Source organism: Passer domesticus, chromosome 9 (genome assembly GCF_036417665.1).
Source record: "Passer domesticus isolate bPasDom1 chromosome 9, bPasDom1.hap1, whole genome shotgun sequence".
NCBI lineage: Eukaryota > Metazoa > Chordata > Aves > Passeriformes > Passeridae > Passer > Passer domesticus.
In genome coordinates, this window is record NC_087482.1 from 39,945,564 (window position 1) to 39,969,129 (window position 23,566).

Genomic DNA, 23,566 nt, shown 5'->3' on the forward strand with positions numbered 1-23,566 from the left:
GAGGTGGGAGCACCTTGCTCCTCCATCCACAACTTGTTCTTTCGAGTACTTGAGAAATGAAAATCAGCTCTTTCCACAGCTACCAGGTTAGGCTATAAAGAAAATGAAGTTGCTCATCCATTTAGAAATTATTATTCTAAAGGAATACACCATGAAGAAGATGGTCTTCAATGGCTCATGGTATTCACAGCTTTGGGCATTTACTCTTTATTAAGTCCAGTTCCATAAAATTTAGCTGAAGCGCTGAGTAGGACTCTCTCTGTCCATCACAGGTGATGACATTTTACATTAAATCCCTTTCAAAATCACAGCTGACAAGGGCCATGCCACTTGGTGGTCACTGGGACATTCAGCAGCCCAAAGTGAGGAGAAAGGTCTTGCTCTCTGAAATGAGTGCTCATTGCAGTGAAGTTGGATTAATGAGTTGGGTATTTTGCACTTAAATTCTGAGGGAAAATATCAATTAATTGAGGCTAAGCTGTTTGCTATAACTCCTCTGTGCTGACTCACAGGGAGGATCTGAAGCTTCCTATGGGGCAGGAGGAACTTAGGTTTCAAATGGCTTTGCCAGTTACCGTGACAACTTCTACTCCTTGGCCTGACACTCATCGCCTTGTAAAGGTTTGACAAATTCCTACAAATGCCTGAGCTGGGTTAATAAATCAAGTTTATGGGAGAAACATCACATTTCAAAGAATGTCAGAAGCCCTAAGAAGTGAAATGTTATCACCTTAACTAAAATTTGATCTTGTAGTTCAGGTCCCAGAAGAGGCTCAACACAAATAACTTTAGCAGAAAGGCTAGGTTCTTTCCCCTGACCTGTCCCAGCATTTGTGAGAAGGAGGGGGAGGAAAACGCAAGAAAAAAATAATTTTAAGGTTCAAATGACCAGTATTTCAGCCTAATGCTGGCTCCCAAGTCTTTCTCATACATGTGGCCAAGCAGGATCAATTGCAGTTGCCAGTGACCCACCAATCCTTCCAGCACAAGGTTTTCATACCCTTGTTTTCTGCAATGACCCCACTCTGTGACTAAGCATTCAGCATGGCCATCAGCAGGGCCATAAGCGTTGGCTACATCCCAATTTTCATGGGATTTTCAGCAGCTACTTGTAGCTAAAAGTAGCTGCTGGGACTCCTGCATACGAAGGGGTTCAGTCTGTATGGAGCCCTACACACACCAGGCCTGCTGCTGCACCAGAGTACTCCATGCATTAATTTAAGCATCTCTAAAACAATCCCCTGCCAAACCTTCGGTCTGTGCCTAAAAAAAAACCCAGGTTGTTCCAGTCTTTTTGGCCACAAAAGAAGTTTGCCTGACTCACGCTTCCCCAGTTGCCGACGCGCCAGGAGGCCGAGATGGGGCACTCTCCGAGGTAGCAGGGCAGGATGTTGGGGGGCTGTGTGCCAGGACAGTTGACCATGTTCTGGTACCCATACTCGTAGTGGTCCTTCCCGGTGTAGATCTCGCTGCAGGACACGAGGCGCTGCCTGTATCCCTTCCCACACGTGACGGAGCACTGCGGGCAGAGCAGAGGCTGGTGAGCACCACCTGCTTCAGGAAGGCTGCCCAAAATGGGAGGGGAGGAAAGCAGGCCTGACAGCTTTTAACACAGGAAACTGATTCAAGGGATCCCTGGTATCTATTTAAGCCAGTCATGAATATTGTAAGTGGCTACTACAAGTGGGCTGGTGCCCGACACTATCCTTGAGCACCCAGCTCCTCTCTGGGCTGGATCTACAGCTGCTCCAGGACTCCCTGCTCCAGGCTGGCTCCTGGCCACATGTTATTTCTTCCCAAGCACAAAGAAGGAGCAGAAGATCCATGGGAATTTGGAAATGCCTCTATTAGTTGTTTTGGTTTGGTGGTGTTTTTTTCCCAGAGAGATAGAAAACGGTCAAGGTTCACCCGAATTGCAGGCACTTGTCAGCATCTAGAGGAATGAGAAATTTTTCATTGCCATTAGAGGATGAACAGCACTTCTGCCTTCCTCATCAAAGGGCTGAATGGGACCTGGGAGAGCCAACCTCTGGCTCTGTAAGCTCTCTTCACCTCTCTGTCTTCATGGGCCTGAGTGCTCCCAGGTGGTCTCCCAGGCATTGGGGGTGGGTAGAGGGTGCCTGGGCAAGGAGAGGCCAGAGCTCCAGCCTGACAGGCAGCTCAATATTTCTCTTAAGAAACCACTCAGGATACCAGGCTGCTCTGAGATATTCTCATGTATCCACGTTTCTCCCTCCTTGCACTATCTCAGGTGGCTTGGCTCTCCTTCCCCTCAGTCCTGCCGTGTTTTCTTTTTTCCCTTTTCTTGTTCTTTCTCTTTAATCAGTGCTGTGTCAGCAGCTGCCTTGTCATTTCCCTCTGCTGTTTCTCCAACTGGAAAATAATCCTTCACTGGCTGCAGAAGGAAACAGGCTGAGATTAGCCTGAGTCCTCCCGCATGCGGCGCCCGCTGCAAGGAAAACTCATCTATTTTCCTTGCCTCCCAGCTGTGAGGGTGAATGTCCTGCCTTCCCTCACTCTGGGTCCTTGCCCCTGCAAAGACAGCACTGAGGAAGGATGTGCCCCCATGGTCACCTCCGGGCTTGCCTCTCCCCATGATGCACATCTGGACCCTTACACAACTCACAGGGCCCCAGAGCCCCCAGGGAGTGGATGGGAATAGAACCAATTAATTAAATAAATGAAATAAACCAGCAGAAAACCAAAGAGGGTGCCTGCTGAATGCACTGTGCTTTGGAAGAAAATTGCCTCCAGACAATATCAGCTAGGACCCTGAGCACGCTGCTTTGAGTCTTTAATATCCTGGTTGTCTGCCACAGCACTGCTCCTTTCTATTCTACAGGGAGACTGCACACCGAAATAAACCAAAAAATAAGAATTAAAACCCACAGCAGCTGTTGATTGGGGTTGCAATGCCTCGGCAGGGGCAGTGCAGAGAGGAGGAGGGCATGGCCTGGTGCAGGGATGGGGATGGGGCCTCACCTCTGACCACTCTCCCGTGATCCAGATGTACTCGCAGGGGGGCAGCCCGCAGCTCTCCACCTCGGGCGGGCGCTTGCTGGCCTCGCAGTGGCCGCTGCTCTGCAGCTGCTCCTCCTCATCCACACACAGCACCTCGCGGAACCGCGACGCCTCCCCGCACGTCTTCGTGCACTGCGTGCAAGAAACACCAGCTCAGGCAACCCCGAGGGACTCCAGGGAATGAACCCACATCCAGAGCCAGCCCTCCTCCCAGCAACCCCTCTGAGCTGTTACTGGTATCACCTGGGGGAAAATTTTCCACCAGGACCTTGCTGTGCCACGTGCTGCTGCCTGTGACCAACTGCTCCTGACCTCTGGAGGTACTGACCCACATCCCAGGAGAGAGGAGAAACCACAGCAGCAAATATTGGCATGGGGCAGATCTTAGTACCTCTGGAGGTACTGACCCACATCCCCAGGAGAGAGGAGGAACCACGGTAGCAAATAATGGGATGGGGCAGAGGTGGGGGTCCAGTTGTGGTAGGATGAAAAAATGCAGGATTGGGCATGCTGGGCCAGGAGAGAGGGCCAACCCCCATTATTTCAGCCCCTAATGAATACAGCTGTTTGGAGAATGACAAATGACAACCCAACCATCTCCCTTGCAAAAATCACACTGCTGCACCTCTGGCTATGGCTGGTGGGGGGGGGGGGGGGGGTTCCTTCCCAGCTCTCTGCCTTGGCATGGGGCACAAATAATCGTAGAATCATCATAGAATAATTTGGGTGAAAAAGACCTTAGAGATCATCTCATTCCAACCCCCTGCCATGGGCAGGGACACCTTCCACTAGAGCAGGTTGCTCAGAGCTTCACCCAGCCTAGGCTCAAACACAACTCTACAGCCACTGCAGTGGAGGCAGCCCTGCAGGTTTATTCTCTTTTAAACACTGCCCTGCCTGATATTAAGGGCAACCCATGCCAGACAAGTACAACTGCTCCCCAGGTCCTTCTGGAGATTTCAAGGACTCAGTTCTTTCTCTGCTTGTCATGGAAAAACGAGCCTGACTGTGAGGCTGTGTTCCTGGGAGTGAGGCTGTCCTTGGAGAGCATCTTAGAAAAACACATAAAACAAAATAAATCAGTGTAAGAGCAGCTGTCTAGATAAAACCCTATTTTCTTTTGGTTATTGCCTGTAATGGACTTCTAACACTTTCAACTAACTGGATTAACGAGGAGAAAAATGCATGAAAATAATCATTTTATAGAACATGTAGGAAATGTCTTCCCCTTAATGAAAAGGATAAAACATCCAATCAGACCATCCCTATCTGTACAGAAACACTGCTTGAAGTCACCTAGGCTTGGAACACTGTGCCAGTTTAATCTAGTTAGAGTCCTACCCTCCAAACATCATTTCCAGCCTCCCTGAAGCAGCTCCTGTTCTCCTGGCTGGCCAACAATTAGGAAGCTATTAGTGGGTTCAGCTAATTGCAAAATGCAGGCACTGTCATGGCCCTGTTACTGTAATTGGCTGTCAGAACCAGGGTTGTAAATTATTTGAGAATATTGAAAAATCAGATCAGTTTGTGGCAGCAGCAGCAAGCCAGGAGAGCAGCAGTGAGCACAACATCATTTTGGGTGTAAATATTTAAAACTGGGGCAAAGTGGAAAGGGATGGGGAAGGAGAGGCAGCTCCACAAAGCAGCATTTATTCCAAAGGAATAACTTAGGAGCTCTTAGGCAACAGTCAACATTGCAAAATCTGCAGTCTGCCAGAAGACCCCAAGGGCTTTGTGTGCTTTCAACCTTATTTACTCTCTTGCTCTGAGTCCTTGGAGTGGAAGCTCCTTCTAGGTCTGTGCTGAAACATGGCAATCCTACAGGGGTTGGAGGAATTTGCTGGAGTGTGATTTCCCCAGAAAGCAAACAAAGTGAGCTATATTTGCCCATCTCTGGTTATCTCCCTATTACATAAGTACAAACTGAAAGGGGGTCACCATGTGTGAATGTGGTGAATGTCACCACAGCTCCATCTTCAGGGAGCTTCCCTGACAGCTCTCCAGGCACCTTTTGGGGCAGCCTGAACCCCGACCTTCCTGCTCAGTGGGAGTGGGGTCACAGGATGCTCAAAGCTTCCCCCCTCTCTGCTTTGGCATTTCCCAGCCCAGCCAGGGGTCAGCAATACAGGGTGAATTGTTCCATGATCCCTCACAGCCAAAGGAGGCACCTTGAAAGGAGTGGGAAGAACCAAGCCTGATTTTGTCTCATCTCCTTAATGTATATTTCAGACTAAATTTGCAAAGTACATTGGCTCAAGCTTCACTTTAAGAGGGTGAACCATGTCTATGCCATCAAGGCATCTTCTAACACTGGCAGTGAAGAGCTATCACATCAAAAGCCCATCCTTGTTTAAAACCATTATTTCCTGATGAAAGACTGACTCTCCCAAGCACAGGCCAGCCTGATTTGGGTTTGTCTGCAAATAACAGTTGTGTGGCCAAATAAACCTGAGCCAGCTCTGTGCATTTTGTCATCATCAAAAGCTGAAACTTTGGTTATTTGTATTTTTAAGGGTAACTGGTAATTAGAAGAATCCCACTGAAATATTAAATAAGGCTCAAAGATAGTGAGACCATCATAAACTAAGTCAAAGAGAAACACTGCAGAGGTTCCAATCAGCCACCCCAAAGTTATAAAACATTATTCATGTAGAAAGCTGACAGTTCAGTTAGCATGGAAAGGCTATTTTTCCTTTTAATGCAGTGACAAATTTTGCATGAATTCTCATGTTCAAGACTGATTTAAATCTCACACAAAACAGTGGGGCCAGGCTGTAACAGCTATTGATAGCAAAATCTGAAAACAGGTCAGGCATTTGACAATATTTGTCTCTTCTACCTCATTTCCCAAATTCTGAACTATTTTCCTGGCAGTTCAAATTAAGGATTGTTTCAAGCACTTCTGAAACTGCTTTAGAAGAGCAATAATAATAATTAAAATAACCCCAAAGGCATTGTTTTGCAAAAGCATTGACTGTTTTCTTCTTTTTTTTATATAACAACTGACACAGAGATGAAATGTACCCCTTATGCCATGAACACTTGAAACATGCCTTGGGTAACTCTGAAATTCAAATCAGGCAAGGATGGCACAATTTTCCCCCAAAAGACAAACGTCAAAGATTCAGGAGTTGCATGGCAGCTTCCAGAACCATGTATTGTCCTTCCACAGAGGCTCATATTAAAGAAAAAAACCTTTCTTTCTCCCAATTTTTCCTTTTTCTTTGTGACTCTAGTCTGAATTTTATTTTGACATTAGCAAGGCTCTTTCTATTGACTTTCTTCTCCCTGGTGAGGGCACTGAGAACAGGTGATTAATGGTGATACACCAGCAGAGCAGTAAATGGTTTCCAGTAAGTTTCATATTCCTTCTCATTGTCAAGACCAACACTTTTTTCTAAACAACAACAACAAAAAGGAACAATTAAAAACCCCCAAAACCTCTTGAGAGATTCCTTTTAAAGATTAGAAATCAAGAACAAGACAGCATTGAGATGTTATTTATATCCTGCCTTCCATGCCAATTTGGGTTCATTGCTGCTCCCTGCTCAGAGAATACCAATGCAATCTGTGCCTCCTCATGGACACTGCCTATGGCTGGGGGGGAGCTGCTATTCTTTTTTTTCACTGTGTACACCAGAACAAAATAAGAAGTGCTTGGAAGAAATGCTTGGAATCAGCCAAAGGGGCAAGCTCACATTGGGCAGCTCCTTCATTTTCCTGTTCATGGTTACTTATGAGTACTTATGAGGGTGAGGAAACCTCCAGTCCATCCTCTTAGTAAAGCTCCCTGGAGGACAAAACAAATCTCCACAATATGTTCAAAATTTGCCCAGTGCAATGGGGAGTCCTGGAAAACTCCAGAAAACATCAGGATTTGAATCCCATCGAGGGCTTGGAAGGGTGGGGGTAGGCGCCTCTCCAAACTGTTTTGAGAAGTTGGAAAAATAAGAGAGAGAGGACAAAACTTGGTTGAAAGTTGGACTTGATGATTTTGGAGGTCTTTTCCAACTTAATGATTCTAAGATTCTATGAAAGGATGGGGCAGGAGCTGTTTCTTTTCAGGGCTGATTACAGCACTAGGTAAGGACTGGCACTACATGCTGTGGTGACCCCTTTGCTGCCTTTAAATTTATTCCCTGAAGGAGTTAATGGGCTCTGTAAAACTAAAACTAAAACTGCAATGAAGCTGCTGGAGCCCCCTCAGCTGTTCCTACATTTCCTTTTCTGGCTGGGATGTTTCCATCTGGTACCACTGTGTGACCAGCCTGGCTTTACCTCCTGCTGCTTCCCATCACACTTCCCTGTGTACTGGGAAGCAGCTGGGAAAGGGCACAGCCCCCTCTGGCCTCCTGCACTCGTGGCTGGGTTACACAGGATTATAAACCCAACTTCCCAGCACTGCTGGGATTGGGGAATGAAGATAAACTTGTGTGTCCTGTTCCCGTCAGGCTGAGGTACCACGTGCAGTGGCTAGAAATGGACAAAGACAGAATGAAAGGAATCATTTTGGTGTCTGGTCTGAACTGCCTCTGCCAAAAACTTCTGTGCATTTGAGGGCTGACACAGCACCCTCTTGGCAATGCATAGGAGGGCTCCTCCTGCTCAGAATCCCCTCATCCTCCTACCACCCACCAGCCTTGAGGCCACTCATGCCCACACTGCAGGAGAGTTGGAGTCACTCCCTAAACCACTGGAGCAGCAGCTTTATCCCCTGTTTCAGTCTCGAGCTGTTTTTGATGGGAACTGATCCTGGTCACACAGAAAAGCATCATCTCCCACAGAAGACTTGATCTCAGCACTGCTCGTGGTTTGATAAAAGAGCAAAGACCAGGAGCTCAGTGACAGGATCGGGATGTCAGATGGAGCTGGGGTAATGGGGCAGGAAAGAGGGAATTCCCACTGCTCCCTATCTCCTCCAGGCACAGGGCTCAGGCTGGAGCAGCGCAGCAGGGCCTCCTGGAAGAGACCCAAATCCGCCCTTCCCAAGACCTGCTCAGTATTTGCATAGATCCCAGCCAAACACAGGGCAGAAGCAATAAATTAACCCTACAGAGGCATTTCTCCTCTCCCCCTTTCAGCCACCACGCACGAACCTTCCCTCTGCCTCTTTTTATTTTTTTTTTGCAACCCAAACACCCCGACCCTCCAGCATGGCGCCTCGCCTGAGCGCACAGAGCCGTGACCCGGGCCGGGGAAGGGGGGTCCCTGCTTACCGCCTGCCATTCTCCGGCTGCCCAGCGGTGCCTGGGGCACGCGGGGAGGTGACAGTCCCGCTGTGGAGGTGGCCGGCTGGCCGGGTCACACTCGGCCTCCTCGGCCGCCTTCGGGCCGCCGCTGTGGCACTGCACGGAGCGGCGCTGGACGCCCCGGCCGCAGGACACGGAGCACTGCAGGAAGGGACAGAAGGTGAGTGCAGCCCCCCATGGCAGCCACCACGGTAAGCTCAGGGGGTTCGGGCTCTGCTCTGGGCTCCACGGCACCGGCAGCGATGCTCTATCCAACTCCCAAGGGAGGCTTTTCATTGCGCAAGGGAAAAACGGGAATCTGAAGCCAGTGCGAATATTTGCCGGTGGCTTCAGTGGTGTCAGGACTCCCTGGACAGGATTTTTATTGAAAAATCTGTTTTTGTTGCAAAATAGCGGCTCTACTAAACCACCCCGGGGCAGGCTCTGAGATTTGCTCTGAGTATTGCTTCTCAGGCACTGGTTCAAAAAAGTAATAGTTCAAAATACATCAAATGCCACAAACAGAGTGGGCTTTAATGAAAAGCAAACTTGGATTGTATAGAAGAAAGTGTGTAGCTGTAGAGAGGGAAAGGTGTGATACAGCTGGGATTTCTTTCAGCATGCATCTAGACATGCACATGCACCAAGGCAGGGAATACAGTTAGTTTTTGAAAACAAACGTCTTTTTGAAATTAATTGCATTTCACATTTCTTTCATTACACTGTAGGCACAATTCTCCCAACTTCAAGGCACAGCAACAAATGCCTGAATTTTTATGTTTCTCAGACATCTTTAAATTATTATCTATACTGCAATATTATTAACAGCTTATTTTTTCTTTCACGCAACATTTCTTAATGTTGTGACTGCACACTAACATGTTTAGCAGTACTTAATATTCCCCCAGAACAGATTCCTCCTGGCTAGACCTTAAAGTATACAATACAGATTTGGAGTACAGAGAATTTGCATTTGTAGAAGGAATTGCATAAAAAATAAAGGTATGTATTAAAGGCACAGCTGAATTAACAATGATTATTAGTTATTTATAACAATTAATATTACTTATTAATATATCAGGAACTAAGACAATAAGTTCACAGCCTGTTACTGCAAGGTCCACTAAAATGAGCCTTCTTAAGGCAGAGAATTAAGTGGTGCCTAATGGGGAAGCAATTCCCTCTGCTGTATTCCTCCATAATACTCTTTGCTTTACTGTCCAAATGCCCCATAAAGCCAAGAAAACCAGAGAAAAGCTGACTATGACTATTTGTCTGGCTTCAGATATTCATAGGAGGGTGGGAGTATTTTTGTGTAGCTTTTGAAAGCAGCAGTGGGATTTCTGTCACTACTGATGCAAATGCTTCCCATATGCTGCTGCTTCCCTGGGATTAACAGTGCTCTTTGTCCTACACATTCCATAGGGGACTCTTAAACTGAATAAAGGCACAAACTTGGAGAAACAAATACACCAGGATGCCTACCATGCTCTAAGATATCTTTTGAGTTGCATTTATCACCAACATTAAAAGCCCAGGTATGGATAAAAGAGCACAAGTGACATTGTGGCTTTTTCATAGGGGCTGCACTGTGTGTGACACTTGGGTTTGGGCAGAGGATGGTCCCTGGACTGTGCCAGAAACTCTACCTGATGCTCTGCCTGTGTTTTTCTATAGGGCTGGATTTCAGCCTGTAGCTGAAGTATGCAAATACCAGACAGCAGAATAAATATTGGTATTTTTGTTAAATGAAAGGTAAATGGCCATAATTGACACCACTTAGGAGAAACAAACACATTAAATCTGATATTTCAGTGCAGACATAAACACACTTAAAACTTGGAGAAAAAGCCTTTTTAGAGATATATCAAAAATGCTTTGCTCCAGGGAAGTGGGTTCTTAACAATCTAGAAAAGAACTAACCACATTCTGAATACAAAACATCCATAGAGAAAAAAAACCTAGGATTGGAGCACCAGCACAGCCTGTGTCCAACTGAGACTGATTTTTAAGCATTCCTGTATTTTTTGATCTTCATTTTCTCAGTAGTTCCTTTTCCAGAAGGCAAAACCTCCAGCACCTAAAGGCATGTGCAATGGGTCCTCTGTATACACAGTGACACAAGGATGCACTTTTATGGGAGAACCTTGCCTTATTTCTCATGCAGATTTTTGCTGGTTTTTTCAGGAGAAAGAGAACAGCAGCTCAGCTTTGGGATTAACTTTCTGAGACAATCAGACCTTCAAAAAGTTAGGGGTTTTTATGGATATCGAAGTGGAAACTGATCACGGTTCCTATTTGCAACAGTGTCACTGGAGATAGAGAAAGTCACATGGAGTTTTCATGCCCAGTTTATACCCTGATCTACTGTGTATACAGAGCACCAAACTCGTGTCTGTTTCATGCTCTTAATCAGAAGTTCAGCACCTAAATCCAGCTTGGTTCCAAGGCATGAAATCTCTGGCAAAGCCCTGAACACCCCTTACAAGGGACCCAGAACCAGCACTCCCAACTCTTCATCTGTCACATGCAAAAAAAATGCTGCCAGCACCAGTGAGGCTCAGAGATCCATGTCACAGCATCTGACAGGGCTTTGAAAAGCCCAATTTGACATTGTAGCATAAGTGCTTCTACCCCTTTACTTTCTCCCCAAGCAGGATGCTGGCTGGCTGAGCACATCCTGCATCAGGAACCTGGCCTGAGGAGCTACACCTGGAAAAGCCTGTTCTTAGCCTTATCATTAGCATACAAATATTCCTTAATTGCCTGCTCGTGACAGATTACCTTAGACCATAAATCACCTCATACTCCTATTAACTTGGGTTTCTTTCTCTAGTTGCATAAAATTAATATCCATGATGCAGTGGAAAGCTGAGAATTTTAAACCACTTACTTTTACCAATTAGTATTAATGTATTTTAATGCAATTGACAGACCATTACATTATTATGTTTACAATTATAAGTAAAAACTGCTTTCAGGAGTAGTCACTTAAATAAGGTGCAAATTGGATACCACAAGACTGTCTAATGGCCTTCCATTTCATTTTAGTCTGGCTCCTGTATAAAACTGAGGTTGCAGTCCTGAAGGTAATAAAGGTAATAATATCGACTTAATTTCCAGTATGGGAGCAGTACTGTGGATTTCATGAGCTGGATGCTCCTATCCTCAGGTAAAGAGCCCAGACCTTGGTAACTGAACCTCCCTGGTGAACGAGCACTCAGCCCCTCACCCACATCATGGTAAATACTCCTATGCTGTGAATCCATTGGTAAGGATTAAAAAAAAAACAAACTAATACAAGTCTGAAAACAATCACAGATCATTAATGGGTTTATTGTCCTTTTTATTAGTGGACATTAATCAACAGCATGCTGTCCTAGTCCTAACATTTGCATGTGTGCCTGTAGCAATGTTAATGGTTTGCCTTTCAGGGAACTGGAATACCCCGAGAATGGGTGTTTTGTACCTAAACTGGGAAAACAGAATGCAAGGGAACACGATGCTTTACAAGTTAACAGTTCATTTAGTCTGGGATTTTCAATAATTCCTCTGATTAGCACACTAATGAGGTAGAGGGAAAAGCAAGGTTCAGAGTTAAAAATGTGATGTAGCAGATTCAAGGTGATGACAAAGACATTATTTTCAGGAAAAAAGGATTCAAGGTATGCTTTCAGCAAGCAAGAAGTTTAATAACTCAAAATACTTTTTCATTTTCAGCAGCCTCTGCTCTATGGATCACTGTCTGACTTTTCAACAAGGGAAAATCAAGCAATGAATTTATTTCTCAAAACTAAGGAAGATTTTACTTGAGATATGATATTTAAATTATATTAAAACATGAATAAATAGTAGATTCTCTTTAATATCATATACTGATGATGTTTCTAGAAAAACCCTAAAATATACAACAAGGAATTTGCTTTCAGATAGACACTAAAAGCAAGCTGCCTAGTTTTCAGCTGGTACAAATCTGTGCTGCTCCACTGCTGTCCATGAAGCTGCACTGTTTTACACCAGGATCTGGCCCAAAAACCTTCATCCCTGAATAATTCACGAGGACAGAAGTGATGGGAAAACCAGGCTCTAACCAGTTTGATGGAGGAAGAATACCAAAAGGTGCAAAAAGGTACACAACATGTCTCACCTGGCCCCAATCTCCTGCTTTCCACTTCGGACATCTGCCCCCTCTGCATTTCTTTTGCACGTTGGGCTTAGCAAGGTGTTTACAATTCTCTTCTTCTACATGCCTGCCTTCCTTTGACAAACAGTACACACTGCGGTGCTTTTGGCCCCTTCCACAGGAGACAGAACACTGTAAATATAAAGTAATAACAGATCAGCTTGCACACTCATACAGGGGCCATGGCTTCCCAGGGCATTTTCTTTTAGCTGGACCAAAAAGCACCTCCCCAGGTCCCCAGCAGGCTACACAAAGCTTGAGGGGAGTGCAGGCACTTAATATCGTGTGATATTCATGGTCAAAGCCCCCAAAAATGCCAGTATCAAAATAGAGAATACAGCTGACATTCAGCAGGGATAACAGCCTGGATTCCTGGCATTGCTCCAGTTGTTTCAAAGGAGCAGAGTCATCTTACAGGGATCAAGGCAGGAGCCCTCAGTATCTACTTAGAAGAACTTGAAAGGAACCATTTCCATTTACCTTGGTACAAAGGGATGTCAAATATTGGTAAATCAGGAGGGTAAAGTGTGCTCTGCACCTTCACAGAGGGAAATAACTGCACAAAGGACAAGGCAGAAAAGTGCAGCATTTCCTTGTCCTTGGTACAAAAGCTCGTGTTTGTTTTATCAGTGTAGTCTGACTTTTCTTTTTTTCTTCACTAAACAGACTGAAACCAGGACATGTTCATCCTTAAGATTTATGCATTTTGAAAACAACTCAGAAGGTGGCAAGAAGGCAGAGCCTGGAGAATCAAAGCAAAAAGCAAACCAGCAGGTATGTTAGCTGCAAGCTTTGTAGTGAAGCAACTAATTTCAACCTCCCTCTGCAGGTTCACTGAACTTTTTCAAATGTGACCACTTCTGGCATGCAAACCCCAAGCAATTTCACTTTGATTTCAGATTAGTCTCCTCCAAAGATTTACGAATCAAAGGGGTTTGGAATCACGACACGAATTTAATATGACAGTTTCATGTAGAACAAGCCTCTTACTCAGCATGATGCACCCAGAGACTCAGCTTCCATTTCTTCATTACATGCTACATCATAAGCATACTGGCTTAATCCTTGAGGGCAAACACACTGTTCTAACCATCTCTCCATATAAAATGTTCTGCTTTCTTTTCAGAATGGAGAAAACATGTAGAAATGAGGCTTCAACCTTCATTTTGGAGTCACTCCATCAGTATATTTCCCAAGAAATATATTACAGCTTAAGCTCTTCCCAGCCTATAAATACATTTGAAACCTAAAAAATTGATATATATAGCAGCTCTGGAAGAGCCACTAGAATAGAAATTGGCATATACATTGACACCTGTGAATATTTTATATTACAGCCCTACTTACAGCTCATTCAGCCCACAACAAAATCAGCGAGAGAGCAGTTTCTAAATGGAAAAGTTCAGACCAATGTAGAGAGAAATGGATGTAGCTCCAAAAAACAGATATTAATGCTTAAAAGCTTGTATAAATGGTGCCCTGGAAAAGGCTGTTTTCCTGCTGCAAGAGTGCTACAGACTGACAAAAGATCACTGAGGTCCTGTTGATCAACAGCTTTAAGAGCCATCAATGATGCTCCTCTGAGAGGCTGAGCAGGGATAGTGGCCTCTGAGTTTTCCTGAGCCCAGATCAAGATAGGCCAAAAAACCCAACAAGCAACATCCAACCTTGCACTAAAAAACAGAAGAAATGCTGTCCCTTGCAATAAAATAAAACTTTAATGAGTTAGCCAAATCCATAAACTTCACTTATTTTCTTTAGCATCAAGAGAAGAAAGATCAAGCTAATGTTACCCTATTTTTATAAGCCTTCAATCTTCATCAGAAGTTAATTTTTTCATTCTCTCTACTTCTCTCCCCAGGCAACGAAAGTCAGCAACAAGACAGAAATGTCACATCCTACAAAACCCAGTTCTAAACCTGTAGTATTTTCATCCATTTACTGTCTTTGGACTAAACACCAACACTGATGCTTAAACAAAAATTCAAGTGTTCCTTGGTAAACAGTGTTCACGCAGGTTATGCCACTTTACTATGACAGGTAAAGTTAAAGAGTAAATTTACAGCATTGATCAGGACTCTCTCATGTCCCACATCCTGAGCTAATACAGCCCAGAGCACCCTTAATTTAAAAAATATATGGGATCCACTACTTATCCTGAAGTAAGACTAACCACACTGTGCAACAATGCAAGCACCTTTCTGGGGACCTGAAGCTGGTTGACAAATACTTGATCTCACACACAATTTGGTCCTAGTTATTTCCAAAGTTATGACTCCCCTACAGAATGCTTAACTTTGGCATGGAGCCTGATTCTGACATTTATCTCGTGATCCCATGATCAAACAAGTCTGCGTGCAAACCTCGGTGCACTCAGAGGTTGAGGCATAATTTGCTTAATTTTTTTAATACTTAAATGTAATTCCCAAGATGCTGGAATGAATCATTTCTATGTCTGCCTTTAATATAAATCAAATTTAGGCAGCTGTGCATTTTCAGATCTAAACCACCCGTTTGCTTTCATGCACATTTGAGTTATGATCTCATTTGCAGTGACAGAAAAGAAAGGTTGAATAATCTAATTTAACCAAGTATCAGAGACTGAAAATTCCTTTGCAAAGAGTCTACTTAATAACTGCCATCTAATTCATCTCAGGTATTCAACTTTTATCTGGCACACAGATTTTAAGCATATGGGAGCCACATGCAAAGCATAATTTAATAGTGGGCTGCATCTCAACACCATGTGAGTCCGGGAAGTGCCACACCCAACTACCACCATCAGCCTCATCAATTATTGTGGACCCTGGATAAACTTTGCATTTCATTAACAGGATTCTTCGTGGCTGCAAATGCTGCCTGCTTATGGTACCTACCAATAGCAGTACCACAATGAGGTAAGTTTTGACCTTGCCTTCCTCAAAACATTTGGCAAAACCACTGTCTTCACATTCCTCTTTTTCTTGAACTTTTTCCCCACACTCCCCCCCCATAGAAAATGCTTCCAAGTACTGGGGGCAGATGGTGGCTCTCTGGAATAACAACCTCACCTTATCCAAGGTTTTCTGAGTCAACAGAAAAGCCTCTACCGGTTTTAAGCACCTCTGGGCCAGCCCTGAAGGTGTAGCCAGGTACTAGGAATGGAATTTTTTCACTAATCAGCTTCCTAGAGTCAAGGATCACACGCACTTGGGCATGCCTGTGGTCAACTTGCCTTCCACTTAAGTGTGGGAAAACGCTGCCCTGAAAGGCTGTTTACAGCCTGTGATTGAGGCACAACAGCAAATAGCACCCCTGGATGAACCTGGGAGGACAGCCACGCGTGGAGGAGGGTGTGAAAACAACAAATTGTTATGTTTCTGTAAAAAAACACCAAAAAGTTTGCGGTGCATAAAATAATAGAGAAACAGTATTTTGAAAAATCAGCTATAGCCATCACTCTAAAACTCTAGCAAACCTTGCCCTTGTTATTATCATTATTATCTCCTAAACCCACCAGAGTTGCACCTGGCACTTTACAGGGAGAACAGTAACAAAAGAACTTTCCTGAGAGCATTAGGATCAAAGCACTTAGCACAGATTTAAGGGCTTTATGTTTATTGCATGATTAGTGTTGTTAACATGCCAAGAACTGGAGACTGGCATGCTGCTGATATTTTCAAATAAATATACTGCCTAGTTTAAATAAATTCAAGAAAAAAGGTTTAAATAAATACAGCAGAACTATTTCCATATCAACTGTTTCCATAAAGGTCAGAATGCAATGCTAAACATCTGCAATGACTTGCTCTGCTCTGCTTGTGTTTTTGTGCCCACAAAAAATTTGTTTTCTGTTTCAGAGTTTAGGAGATGATCATTCTGTTTCACCAAGTGTGTGCAAATTGCTTTAAAATAGCCCCTTCTGCATCTCCTGATCTCATAGCTTGGGAGATGAGGGTACATCTTGTTCATTAAGACCTCTCTAAAATAGAAAGGCTGCTACTTGATGCATAGGGCTGGCAGCAGGAAGAAAACCAGAATATGGTCAAAATCTCTTAAAATTTTGTCCAAAATTTCTGGTGAATTTCTGGCAGTGGGGTCAGTTCAGCACCAAGAGGACTCTAGAGCCCTGGGCACAAATGAACAGATTTTGGCAAGAAAAAGGTACCACAGAGCAGTCAAGAAGAAATGGAACCACTGCTCCTTGTAAGCTTTGTGCATGGAAGGGGCAGCTCCACAAAGGGCAGAAGGGCATATCCCAAGCAAGAACCTGGGAACAGTGTCCCCCAGAAGTGAAAAGTTGCAGAAAATGCTGTCAGACCACTTTTCAGACCCACCGTGCATCAGCAGACAACGACTTGGGAGGTATTTAAGACAATGAATGCAAGCTGTGGAGATCACCCAATGAATTCCCAAAGATAGGAATGATAGCTCAGCAAGGGCAGGGCTGGGAAGGATTAGACTGAAAATGGCTTTATCAGATTCTGCCAGGAGCAACTTTTCAGAGGAAATTAAAATCAATCCTTGTAGATTTAGACTGCCCCACATTAAGGATTTTACGGAAAGTCAGCAGCTGTAAGTAAGCCCTGGTTCATCCTTTCCAACAATCTGAGACAAAATGTGTTGGATGAAATAAAGCAGAAAAGCAACAGAGCCCTCCAATGCTTTACACCCATTTTCCAAGAGGGCTGTGTTCCTGGATGCCAGCAAACTTCTCCAACTACAAGCAAACCCAACAATGTACCCTCATAGCTATCCTTCAGCAGCCTATTAGTCTGTATCACCTTTTACTGCCACCACCACTGCTGCTGTCAGATACTGAAACCATATTCTGGTGACTTCTGTACCTCTGAAATCTCTGAGCACAAAGGACATCAACAGACACATCACCAATGAAAGCCTGGATCCTTCCTCACCAGCTGAACCTCCACCAGGAATCTTAAAATGTTGGAACCTTTGTGAGCTGTTCAGCAACAGGGGCTCTGTGGCTTCACAACAGCAAGGTGTTTCAGCAGGTAATCCCCTTGGCTTCAGTGAGACAGGCTGAAAGCAAGGCTGAAACACTTTAGGAGATGTTTAGGAAATGTTTATTGCTGCTCTGAAGCCCTATTTCTCTGACCAATGTGTTTTATCATGGTCTTGTGCCCATCTGCAGTGGCATGGTGAGAAATTCCTAAAGCTGGGTGGGGATACAAGCAGGGCAGGAGTCACCCAGCTTGGCCTTCCTTTCCTCACAAACTAAGGAGCCATGACTTAAGACACAAGGGTGCTGAGCGTGTATGGTCATGGTAATTTTAGCTGGTGCATGGCCAAAAAGTACATGTGATTTTTGTACATTTAAAAGGAAGAGGGATCTCTACATTTAAGGGAGGGCAAATGGACCAGAGACCTGAACAAAACACACCAAAGCACTGCACTGCAGTTTTGAAAGAGGCTTTAGAAATGTTTCATCCAAACTGATTCCTCAGAGAAATGAGGTGATTGAAAAAAAAGGCATGAACACTAGGGATTTTGGAATGTATAGTCTGAATGTGTTTGTGAGCATTATCCAGAGCCCCTGTGGAAGTGTTCTGAGGAGGCCTCTTGGAGCTGGAGCACAGTGCCCAGTCTGAACAGGAGCAGGCTCTGCCCCAGTATTCCCAAGGAGCCCTCATTGCCCTGGGCATGGGCAAGAGGGAACTTCCATGCTGGCCTGCCCTGTCTCTGCAGTGCCCACAAGGTCTCCATTCTCCAGAGGCACAAGAGCTTCCCAAGTCATTACTGCAAAAGGGAGAAATCTTCTAAAAAAAAAAAAAAAATCACTACATCTTCACCTTTCTACTACCAAACTCAGCTGCAGGGACTGGTGAGTAGCCTCAGATGATGTCTTATAACATATTAAAAAAAACCCAAGGAAAACCCAACCCCCCACCCCCTCCAAAAAAAACAAACAAACAAAAAAAAACCAACAACAACAAAAAAAAAAAACCACAAAACCCCCCCCCAAAAAAAACAAAACAAAAAAAAAAAAAAAAAAAACAGGAAAAAGATAGGAAAAGGGTCCAATTTAATGTGTTGCTGCAGGGGAAGAAAGAGCTGGTGTGTCTGGAGCCCATTGCTCCAGCACAAATTGCCCAGAGGAAAGGATGCTCTTGGGTTCTTTAACTCCTGCAAGATTTAAGGCCCTGGGTGCCAAAGTCAATACAATAGTTTCCCCAAGCTGGGAAACCTCACAAGATATATGAGAATTAAGAGATAACTGCAGCAGGAGAAGCCATGCATCTCCTCTGCTGTAGCATCCACCCAGTAAGCAGCACCTTCTCTCCCTGCCTTGTTGTTACACCACAAAAGACTTCACCAGGCACAGAAATTAGGAGGGCTGTGGGCACACAAAGTTCTCCTAAAAGCTGTGTCCCTGTCCTGCTCCACACTATTTACCTTGAACAACAAACAAAAGCCCCATAGAGCCACTGCAGGTCTCTCCAGGGAGGGAGGCATTTCCTCAGATTAGGAGGAGATGTGTGAGCTGCCTAAGGACACCAGTTCAGTGGGATGTGGAAGGTACTGATGAAGCCTATTTTCCATGCTGTGGCACTCCTAGGAGAGTACCAATTGAAGCAGCAAGGTGCCTCAGCTAACTGACACTTCATATTTCCAGTGAACAGTGGTACTACAATGCCATTTAGATATTCTGTTCCAGAACAGGATTTCTCTGTGTTGGATGGAGTAAAACACAAAGCAAAGAGCTCTCCAAGAAATGTCAGCCCTGCTTCACAGGTGTGCATCACACTGGGGGGTTGTAAGAGCACTGGGCTGCTGCTTGCTCCCCCACTTTATAAAAAAGAATTTTGGCTTAATGCACTAGGGATAAATATTGTCAACCTGTACATGGTCTTGGGCATCAGACAGATTTTCAGCCATGCTGCTGGCTCACTCACCTCCCCTGTGAGCTAGTAAAATTAAAATATGAATAGAGCTTTAAGTGTCTTTGGAACAGGACTGACTACACCATTTTTTTCTTAATAACTGCACAAATCATTCACTGGGAAAGTTAGAAGCACAGTAAATGTCTTTGTGCTTAATGTCCCTCATTGTTATACATCCTTGTTTTTAAATCCCTAGGATCTGAGCAACAGCAATGATTGCAGTGTGGAATATAGAGTGTGAATCTGGAAAATAAGCAAAACTGCAGGCAGACCTCCCAAAAACCCAGCTCAGGGATCTGCCTGAAGATGCTGCATTTCACAGCTCATCCCTGAAAGTGTGTTACTGCTTTAATGTGTCCCTTGCAGTCTCATGCATTCCTGTACTCAGAGCCAGTGCTTTGGGAGACAAATATTCCAAGCAATTGTCCTTTTATTTATTGCTTTATTTCTCCTGTGTGGGCATGTGCAGATGTGCAGGAGATCTGCAGCCAGGGATGGGCCACCCATAACACAAGGACTGAAGCCAGCCATTGCTGAACAGCAGCCTCACCACTTCTTGTTTGAGTTTAGGCCTAGAAAATGGCTATTTCATTGAGAAAATGTGTAAGGGAGGAGGTGTAAAAAGGCAACCACAGAGGCATGCCAAATGCAGCCAAACAGCCACTGCACTGTGGGAGGAAAGAGACTGCTCTGAGTGGGAAAGTACACTGAGGAACTTGGGGAGAAGATGCACTGTCTGGGGGCAAAGGGATGAGAAGATTTTAAAGATATCTGAAAATAACATTTGTGAGTCTGAACACTGGTCCAGCTCCTGCCTGTCCTGGCAGTGACAACAGGAGAGGCTGTTTAAGGACAGCAGATGAGATTCTCTGCAGCTCCTTTCCCTCGTCCTTGTTCTGCATTTAGGCACCAGATTAGGGAGGTCAGAAGGGACATTGCTGACCAGTCCTTTTACTTCTCCATCACACTAAAAGGTCATGAGGGGTGTAAAGACCAATGGGGGCTTGCAAGGAGGAGAGTGGATTGCAAGAGCTGAGCTTTAAGTTGCAGGAAATCAGTCCTGTGAGGAGTTGGTCCAGGAATCACTAAGGTGCTGGCTCAGTGTCAAGCACACAGTGCCCCAGGGTGGTCCCTCACCTGCAGGGTGTAGCTGATGGGCTTCCATGGTTGTTTTCCTGCTAATGGAGCATCAACACCAGCAAAGAGGAGACTGAGAACTGATTACAAAAGTATACTTACACAGTTCTCCTTTTTCAAACAGAAACAGAAGGAGTAATGAAAGATGGTGATAATAGGCAAAAAATAAAAATGGAAAGGAAAACAAAAATTGGAGATTTTAGGGTGAAAAGAGATGAAAAAAATGAGGTGACTCTACTGGGCAGCTGGGTACCACTGGCTTGCCCAGCTGTGATTGCCTTGGAGCCACCAACTGTGAGCACTGAGGTGAGGATGCATGAGCATCCATCACCACTGCCTCAGAGGAGCAACAGGCTGAGACTCTTCAAACAAAACCCCAAGAGTAGTTCAGCAATGCTGCTGTCACAGCAAATTCATTTTCTGCAGAGGAGAAGAAGGGGACAGCAGAGTTATATACACTTGCAACCAAATCTGTCCCTGGCTATCACTTCTGCCTTAGCAAGACCTGACATCCTGCCTGCTATGAACATTATCAGAACAATGACACAGAGAATATTGCTGTTGAGCAGCCTATATTCAGCCAGCTGCACAGGGAAGGCTTTTTGCAAACAACATGTAGAGGCTTTCAAAGAATTAAATACAAATAACCCAAAGTTTCCACTGACACCAACTTTAAGATTAAAATTCCAGAGTGCCAGCTGCCTACACAGATGTTGGCCAGGCAGTTTTTCCACTTCCCAGTTCAGAGCTCCTTTGCTGCTCTATCCCTGTGTGCAGCCAAAGAGCCCTGCAAAGCCATCAATGCCACCAGCTTCCTGCCAAGGGAAACCAATGCTGTTCTAGCCCACACCTGAACTCACATCCACAATGAGAGAGCTTAGAACTCAGCTGGTTAATGCTCTAATTACTGGACAGTAAGCTTCTGAGTCTTCATTAGAGCAAAAGGCCCTCAAAGACTCTGATACCAGCACTTCTGCCTACAGGATACAGAGCTGGGAAGCATTGAGAGCTACACAACCACTGCACCAGCAGCTTGAACTTCAGATACCCAAGACTGACAAGTACCTGACAAGGCAGACTACTTTTAAAATTATAATACTTTTTTGGAAAAACACCCAAACAAATCCCAAATAAATCTAAACCTCACCCACCCATTTTCCAGAGTGTCAAGTCAAATGATCATTGCCCTGTGCAGTGAAACCCAAATGACTCACCCAACTGAAACAGGGTGCTGTGAGATGGAATTGTTTTTACCTTATCTGTGACCATTTCCTAACTCAGAACGAGAAGCCCACAACAAGGTAATTCAGCATTATTCCTAAATTGTATCAGGATACAGCTGGATATTAAGGCAAACTCAAAATATCAGAGATTATTGCACAGAGCAAATCTGCTCCAAGACAGGGGCTTTAAGGGAGGTTATGCCTATATTTTATATATGTGGTATATATATGGGCATATTTATTAAAACCAAACTTTGGGTTTTAAGTGAAGCAATGGATAATTCTTGTTGGGAACACCTCCCTTATTCTGGAGAACATGGCAAGATTTCCTCTCGGGATTTGAGAGTGTGTAGGGAGATCTGCATTCATACCATAAAGCATTCAGAGGAGAAAAAACACTCTCTGTATTCTGGTGACAGTCAGTGCACGTTTTCTAAAGCATGGTTTTAATAAGAAGGTCAGGTCTATCACATGGTGTACAATTCTGCAGTGGGTAAATACATGTTCTTAAATAAGCAAGGGAATAAAAGTGTCACCTCCTCTTAGCCCTCTTTGAACATACATTAAAATGACAAGACATCTCACCAGTCTCTTGTTGTAAAATTATCATTTACACATACAATCTGTTTATCCATTTAATTATCTCTTCCAAACCTGGATTTAACCAGCCAGATAAAGATCACTTGTTTGCTGTATAAAATCCCAGTGGATTTTTGCCCAAGGACTGCAGGTTGGGTGCTTCAGACTCTCTCTGCTTTAATTTGGATGTATTTTATAGTACTAATTTCACTGAAATTTGAGTAATGCTAAGCCAGTCAGATGATTGCAATAAATTAGTTATCCAAACTTTGTAATTCATACACCTTTAACTGTGTTTGTTTAATCATTGAGAATGACAATTTCTGTTGGAGAACAAAGCAAGTAAAAGAAAAGCCAGATAAAAGATGGAACATTGCAGAACCGTTTCAGAAAATTTAGCAAAAGTTACCAAAACTAAGTATATGATCTGAATTTAGCAAAAGACTCAAGAAATCATTATACAAATTCATTTATGATTACATTCTACTTGTCTTTAATTTTCACTGTTCAACATTAACATTAAACATTGTAAATGTATGCAATATTTATATAAAATTAAATAACAGTACTGGAAAAATAAATACACTTTTACATAAATACATAAGTCCATACTGCTGAAAAGTTTCAGCTAATACTATACTCTTGTTTCAAAAGTGACCAAAAAAATATGGTAGTGACACTCCATCCCAACAGATGAAGTATGTACAGCTACAGAATGATGTTTGCAACTGATGACAGAGCTAAAGCAAATCCAGGTGATACCACACTAAAGGAGAAAAATTTGGCCGTTACTACCTACAGTAGTAGCACGAGGTAGACATACACGTGGAGTGTTCTGCTGGAGGGACACGAAGCCCTGGGGACCCCAGAGATACTTCTCAGTCTTCAAACAGCTCTGGGTCCCCTATGTCAGAGCCCAACCTTGGTAAATGAGACTGAAAAATCAAATCAGTTCATGGGGGCTCAGCCCTGCAGCCCCTTCCCCAGGGCTGTGACCCTGTGCCAGCTGGGAGGAGACACTGCAGGCAGGACAGGGTGTCCCTGCCCTCCACCTGTCTGCCAGATGTCCCACCTGCTCCCAGGAGAGCAAGGACAACCCACTGAGACTAATACAACAGCGTGGAGCCAAGGGAACTTTTCCTGGGTGAAAAGAAAACCACCAGACTAGAGGACTGCACCCTGAGAAGCAGATGCAGCCCTGGAGCCTGCTCCTCAACAGCCACGAAGAAGCTGAGCGACACCAGAATGAAACACAACTCTGTCCACACCTTTGGCTCTTGCAAATGGTCCAGCACAGGTAAAAAAAATGTT

The 23,566-nt window shown here is 44.3% G+C and overlaps 1 protein-coding gene and 1 long non-coding RNA gene across 9 annotated transcripts in view; one reads left to right on the plus strand and one right to left on the minus strand.

Annotated features, from left to right (window-relative positions):
• Positions 1-23,566, minus strand: part of ADAMTS9 (ADAM metallopeptidase with thrombospondin type 1 motif 9) — a 79,230-nt gene that overhangs the window by 9,610 nt on the left and 46,054 nt on the right. For both annotated transcript variants that reach the window (XR_010368666.1, XM_064432930.1), the window contains exons 29-32: positions 12,397-12,564; positions 8,238-8,411; positions 2,983-3,153; positions 1,325-1,519 (exon numbers count right to left, since the gene is read on the minus strand). Coding sequence is in view for 1 of the 2 variants with exons in the window: in XM_064432930.1 (XP_064289000.1) it covers positions 1,325-1,519; positions 2,983-3,153; positions 8,238-8,411; positions 12,397-12,564 (708 nt within the window). In the remaining variant the exon portion in view is untranslated. The remainder of the gene's footprint in view (positions 1-1,324; positions 1,520-2,982; positions 3,154-8,237; positions 8,412-12,396; positions 12,565-23,566) is intronic.
• Positions 11,242-22,688, plus strand: LOC135308145 (uncharacterized). 7 transcript variants are annotated; one of them, XR_010368677.1, is made up of 6 exons: positions 11,242-12,378; positions 13,099-13,206; positions 14,294-14,472; positions 15,267-15,329; positions 16,272-18,256; positions 19,513-22,688. It is a non-coding gene; the product is annotated as an uncharacterized LOC135308145 (long non-coding RNA). The 7 variants fall into 7 exon arrangements; XR_010368674.1 differs by having other exon boundaries at positions 14,294-15,329; XR_010368676.1 differs by having other exon boundaries at positions 15,267-18,256.